Source organism: Odocoileus virginianus, chromosome 1 (genome assembly GCF_023699985.2).
Source record: "Odocoileus virginianus isolate 20LAN1187 ecotype Illinois chromosome 1, Ovbor_1.2, whole genome shotgun sequence".
NCBI lineage: Eukaryota > Metazoa > Chordata > Mammalia > Artiodactyla > Cervidae > Odocoileus > Odocoileus virginianus.
The window spans coordinates 24,778,575-24,784,574 of record NC_069674.1 but is presented as its reverse complement, the minus strand read 5'-3'; the positions used below and the strand labels follow the sequence as shown (position 1 = coordinate 24,784,574).

Here is a 6,000-nt window from a genome sequence, read left to right as displayed (position 1 = left end):
AGACTTTAATCTTTTAGGTACTCCCCAAATCCCAAACAGCAGGCTCAAGCATTTAATAGGACAATAGAGTCACAGGACTCATAGTTCCTCCTGAAGAGATACAGATAATAATCTGATACATATCTCTGAGCTCTTCTACAGAACCTAAAACCCCCTACCCAGGCAGATGATGGTGAGCGCATGCATGTGACCACAAGTATGTGTACCGTAGACACGTTGGAACCAGAAGGTTGAGATTCCCCAGACATCCAGACATCGTCCAAACAATAAGAATAGTCACACATTGGCAGCCCTCACCCCAAATTTTGTCTATGTGGGAGTTCGGGTTTTCTTGAGCACTAGCTCCCTCTTGTGCCTGGCACTCTGTGATAAACCTTTCTGTGCTCCAAACTGAAATTTTGGTTTATTTTACCTCTTTGTGCCACTAGCATGCAAACTTAGGTTGGACATCTATTAGAATTCACAGAGTGGGAATTCCCTGGTGGTTGGGTGGTTAGGAGTCACTACTTTCACTGATGAAGGCCTGGGGTTCAATTCCTGAACTAAGATCCCACAAGCTGAATGGAGGGGCAAAGAGAAAAAGGAGAAGAAAAAGAGAATTAACGGGGCAGAAGAATTAAGCTTAAGGCAACGTGTAATTCTTCTGTCGTTGTTTAGTCGCTAAGTGGTGCCTGACTCTTTAGCGTTAAAATTTCCTACCTAGTAATACCGAACTTCTATATTTTTTTGGACTGACAGTAAACTCTAAGCCCAGAATGTTCTAGAAATCACTACAGCACGTAAGGTCTTATTTTATTCTTTCTAAAAACAAAGCCATTAAAGTTCAGAAAAGTGTTAGGGTTCCCTTTCACTGAGGCAGAAAAATCAAGTCACTTTAAGCCTCAGGCCAGCGCTTTCCCCACGTGATGCCGCTTTTCCTTTAAATGCCTGCTTACGTGATCTTAGACTAGCACACAGGGAGGAAATGTACACTGTCAAGGTAGAGAGTCCTTTCTTCCCCCACCTTCCCAGGCGGAGGGTTTCTAGTGTTGTCTCCCCGGAAGCCCCAGCTCCTCTGGAGACTTTCTCTTCCTCATGTCCTTTGTCGTGTCACCCGTTCTCACTCCTTTCCGTTAGTCGCCTGGACTAGAGCTCCACTACTACTACAGAATCCCGCTAGCCTGAAGGAGACAGGGACTACAATTCCCAGGGGGCATCGCGGCCCCGCCCTCGGCAACGCGCAGTGGTGGTCGGGGGCTGAGGTCCCGTGGTGTTTTCGCCGCGTGCGGCCCTGAGCAAGCGCACTACAGGTTCCGTGGCACCACGCGCGCGAGCTAGCAGGGTCGGGCTGGGCGGGTCGGGTCGGGTCGGGTTGGGCGGGGCGGGGCGGGGAGGGAGAGGCCGGGGCTGGCTGGAGAGTTGGCGGGCGGGCAGAGGAAGGGGGTGGGAGTGGAGGCGATGGAGGGGAGGAGTAGGGGAATGGGGGAGGGAAGGGGAAGGGAGGCGGGAGGCGGGGCCGAGCCGGAGCTAGAGTCTGAGCCGGCGGTTGCAGTGGAGGCGGTGATGTCGGTGCAGGTCGTGTCAGCAGCTGCTGCCGCGAAGGTGCCTGAGGTGGAGCTGAAGGACCTGAGCCCCTCCGAGGCGGAGCCGCAGCTGGGACTGAGCACAGCGGCCGTGAGCGCCATGGCCCCCCCAGCGGGTGGCGGGGACCCTGAAGCTCCAGCTCCGGCGGCGGAGCGGCCCCCGGCCCCCGGTCCAGGATCGGGGCCCGCCGCGGCTCTCAGCCCGGCGGCTGGGAAAGTGCCTCAGGCGTCGGCCATGAAGCGGAGCGACCCTCATCACCAGCATCAGAGGCACCGCGACGGCGGCGAGGCCCTGGTCAGCCCCGACGGCACCGTCACCGAGGCGCCGCGCACAGTCAAGAAGGTATTGGGGCCGGGCTGCCTCTTTCGGAGAGGGAGGGTGGTGGGGAACCGCAGATCCTCTCGGCGCGGCGGCACCACTCTCCACGCCCTCCCTTCTGATGCTGGAAGTAGAGACATCTCTTTTTCCCCTTAAACCCCGCTCTCTCAGAGATGCCTGCACCCGGGCCCCAGTGCTGGGGGGCGAAGACTCCAGGTGGTACGGCCGTACTTCGCTGGGAATAACATGGAGGTAGCGCCCTCCCTTACTACTTCGAATAGGCTGGGAGAGGAGAGGCACCTCGTATTACACCTCTCTGTACTCCTAACCTGTACTCCCGTGTGTGTTTTCCAGACTGTCGGGGAGAAGACCCCGATGGTGTAGAAAAGCTTTACTGCTTCTGAGAGTTCACCCAGTGATAAGGGTTGAAAGAGCTTTTCCGTTTGGACATCTTATCTGTAAGGAGTAGTTACCTCGCGTTGAGATCCTCAGTTGTCTGTTTCTGTACAGAAGATGACTCTCTGCCTTTCTGTTGGCAGGCGCTTCCATCTAGCAGTACTGATGCCGTGCCCTTCATTCCACATACTGCAAGATCCTTAGGTTTTCTCTGAAAGTAGAAGGGTAGTAGGGTAATAGATTCACTTCACTCTCCTCTCTTCAGAGGTTTGTCCTCTCAGCTCAGTAATTGGTCACTAGGATTATTAGACTGTGTATGAAGAGAATGATTGTTTTTCTTGGTTCTTTTATTATGGTCCCTAAGTGTTAGGAAGAAATGCTTCTACTTTTGGGAAAGGCGATCTCTGTCAGATTTTCTGTCTCAACTGCCAGTTTCTTTCATATATAGTTTTGAAGAGGCAGTAGTCTCAGAACACCAAGGAGTAGATGTGCCTGAATGTTTGATATTCTCAGTATTACCCTTGCAATGGCTGTCTGTGGTGTCCTCTCAGAAAGCAAATCAGTACAGAGAAAAATGGCAGATATTGCAAAAACAGGGTTGTAGATTATCACTGTAATTTCCGAGGTATTATGCAAACACAGAGATATACAAGGTTTTTCTTTTTGTGAATGATTTATCAGAACAGCAAGAAAGTGATGTGAAATCTGCATTGGTTTCACTGTGCAGGACTCAGCTGAGTTGAAACCTTGTATCCTCCAGCCTAACTTTGATTGTAATAGCCTCATTATTAAGGTGTAAATCAGAGAACTCTTGCATTCTAATTACTAAAATATAGTGATACCATCAGAGGCAAGGCTAAAGGAATTTGTTTAATGATGCTTTAGGACAATGTCTTTCTCGTTTGCGTTATGAAACTCCTCTGGGCAGAATTATTGGGGGAAAGAGAGGCAGCGTGGGCACCATGGCTTCCCTTGTGGCTCAGCCGGTAAAGAATCTGCCTGTAATGCAGGAGACCCCCTGGGTCTGGAAGCTCTGCTGGGGAAGGGATAGGCTTCCCACTCTAGTATTCTTGGGCTTCCCTGGTGACTCAGCTGGTAAAGAATCCACCTACAGGGGGAAAAAAAAAAAAAAAAGAATCCACCTGTGATGCAGGAGACTTGGGTTCGATCCCTGGGTTGGGAAGATCCCCCAGAGAATAAAACGGCTACCCACCCAGTATTCTGGCCTGGAGAATTCCATGGACTGTATAGTCCATGGGGTCACAAAGAGTTGGACATGACTGAGCGACTTTCACACATTCACACACACATGGGCATCAAAGCTGGTAGTACCTAGATATGAGTCTGAAAATCTGAAACATTTGTAATTAGTTGAGTTGCTTTATAACTTTGGCCAAATTCTGTGATTAAGGATCTTTTTGTGTAAAACCTACAGATTAAGTCTCAAGCATAATAGTGTTCAATAAATTGCCTTTATTTACTTGACCTTGCCATGCAGCTTGTGGGATCTTTAGTTTACCAGGAATTGAATACTGGGTCCTAGCAGTGAAAGCTCAGAGTTCTAACCACTGGACTGCCAAGGAATTCCCCAACAAATGGCCTTTAGACCATGGGATTTACAGTCCAGCAGACCTGGGTTTGAATCCTAGTACCCCTACGAGCTAGCTTTTGGGTAATTTCTAAATTCTCAGAGTCTTAGTTGTCTCTTACAAAATGAGGTTACTGATACAATTGAAAGTTAGAAATATTTGTAGAGGACTTACTGTTGAACTTGGCACATATAATAAGGGCTTAAGAAATTACAGCTATTGTTAAGAGTTGATTTTATTTTTTTCTCCCTACAGTCATGGCTTGAGTGCACCACCATGGCTTCCTTTAAAAGGTATATACAATTCAGTAGTTTCTATATAAAACAGTGAACAACATGAGAGACCAACATATCAGTCTGTTTTTCCTAATTCTAGATGTGTTTCTTGACCATTTTCCTTGTTGCTGAACCACCTTCTTCCTGTTTTTCCAGCATTAAAATGCGGGTCCCATGATTCTAGATTTACTCAGCAGCCTCAAGGCTATGAAAGACAGGGCTGAGCTTGCCTTACAATGTTAATTGCAACCAAAAAACAGCTTCTCCACTGGAAGTATAACAGGCGAAGCTCTGGGCCAAGATGCAGTCCTTTGACACAATTGCAGGCATTTCTGAGCGGCTTTTAGGGGGTAGAACCTTTAACTTTCTTGACATTGAAGTAGCTCAATTAAAACAAGTGTGCGAGACTGACCTTTCTTAAAGTTGAAAGTCACCTCCCCAAGGGACTGCCGTGAGATTTTGATTTGTTGAACCTTTCTTGATTTTTTTTTTTTTTAGTATATTTAAATAATCATTCTGACCTTCACTCCCGTCTGCTTTTATTTAGTGTAGGGAGGGACTGGAGGTACTAAGGATTGAAATAGCTGCCTTTGACCATGTAATTGATGACTGTTGCTCTCATTTTTTAATTGTCACATACAAGCTTATTTATCTTAAGCTTACTTCCCATTGATGGTTTCCCTCACTCTATTTGTGTATCTGTCATTAGTTTTCTTAGTACCATTACTCTGTTCAGTCACACGAGGGAAATTAACTTTTTTCTAAGAGTCAGAATTCCCAAGTGCAGCATTTAATAAGAGTGAACATATGGTGCGCAGGTTACTCAGTCCTGTCTTATCTTTGGCATCTACCTCCATCCTGTAACTTGTGGTCCTCTGGGGACAGATCTTGTCACCGTGGCTGTCATATATTTGTATATAATGTCTTTCTTTGTAAGTGAACTCAACAAACCAAAAATCTCTGTAAGAGGTGATCTGTGAAATAGGACAATACGGTCCACTGTGAATGCAGTAGCAGTATTTGAGAGGATTTCTTTCCCGTGTTCTTGAAAATGGAGTAATAGGAATGTCATACCACAGTAGAGAAAGCAATGTGGGAGAGAATTTATTTCAGAAAAGGTAAAATTTCCAGTAGTCATGTATGGATGTGAGAGTTGGACTATAAAGAAAGTTGAGTGCAGAAGAATTGATGCTTTTGAACTGTGGTGTTGGAGAGGACTCTTGAGATTCCCTTGGACTGCAAGGAGATCCAACCAGTCCATCCTAAAGCAGATCAGTCCTGGGTGTTCACTGGAAGGACTGATGTTGAAGCTGAAACTCCAATACTTTGGCCACCTGATGCGGAGAGCTGACTCATTGGAAAAGACCCTGATGCTGGGAAAGATTGAGGGCAGGAGGAGAAGGGGACAACAGAGGATGAGATGGTTGGATGGCATCACCAACACAATGGACATGGGTTTTGGGTGGACTCCAGGAGTTGGTGATGGACAGGGAGGCCTGGCATGCTGCGGTTCATGGGGTCGCAAGGAGTCGGACACGACTGAGCGACTGAACTGAACTGAAAACTTTCTCATGATAAATCTGTGAGCTTAAGAACCACAATAGTTTGTGCTTACGTCAATATCAGTAATGACCATGTTCAAGCAGATTTTTTTTTTTTGGCAAGGGAATCCACCTTGTGCTGGCTTTGTTGCTGTCAGCAGAGAATGAGTTCAGCCATGCTAGCGCCTTCTTGTCCTGAATTCTTTAAGCTCTTTATTTGGTTAATTATGGATTACTAAAATGGAACCTTTTGGATATAGTCATGGGAATGCAAGAGCAGTTTTGTTCCTTTTGCCCGTTAGGAAAGTACAGCCTTGC

The 6,000-nt window shown here is 47.1% G+C and overlaps 1 protein-coding gene across 3 annotated transcripts in view; it reads left to right on the top strand.

Moving 5' to 3' along the window:
- Positions 1-1,303: 1,303 nt before the first annotated feature.
- AHCYL2 (adenosylhomocysteinase like 2) overlaps positions 1,304-6,000 on the top strand; it is a 196,585-nt gene continuing 191,888 nt past the window's right edge. For 2 of the 3 annotated variants that reach the window (XM_020874640.2, XM_020874639.2), the window contains exon 1: positions 1,482-1,905. In XM_020874640.2, coding sequence (XP_020730299.1) covers positions 1,543-1,905 — 363 coding nt within the window. In that variant the 5' untranslated portion in view covers positions 1,482-1,542. Of the gene's footprint in view, positions 1,322-1,481; positions 1,906-6,000 lie in introns of those variants that run through there. The other variant, XM_070465897.1, reaches the window with a different exon arrangement.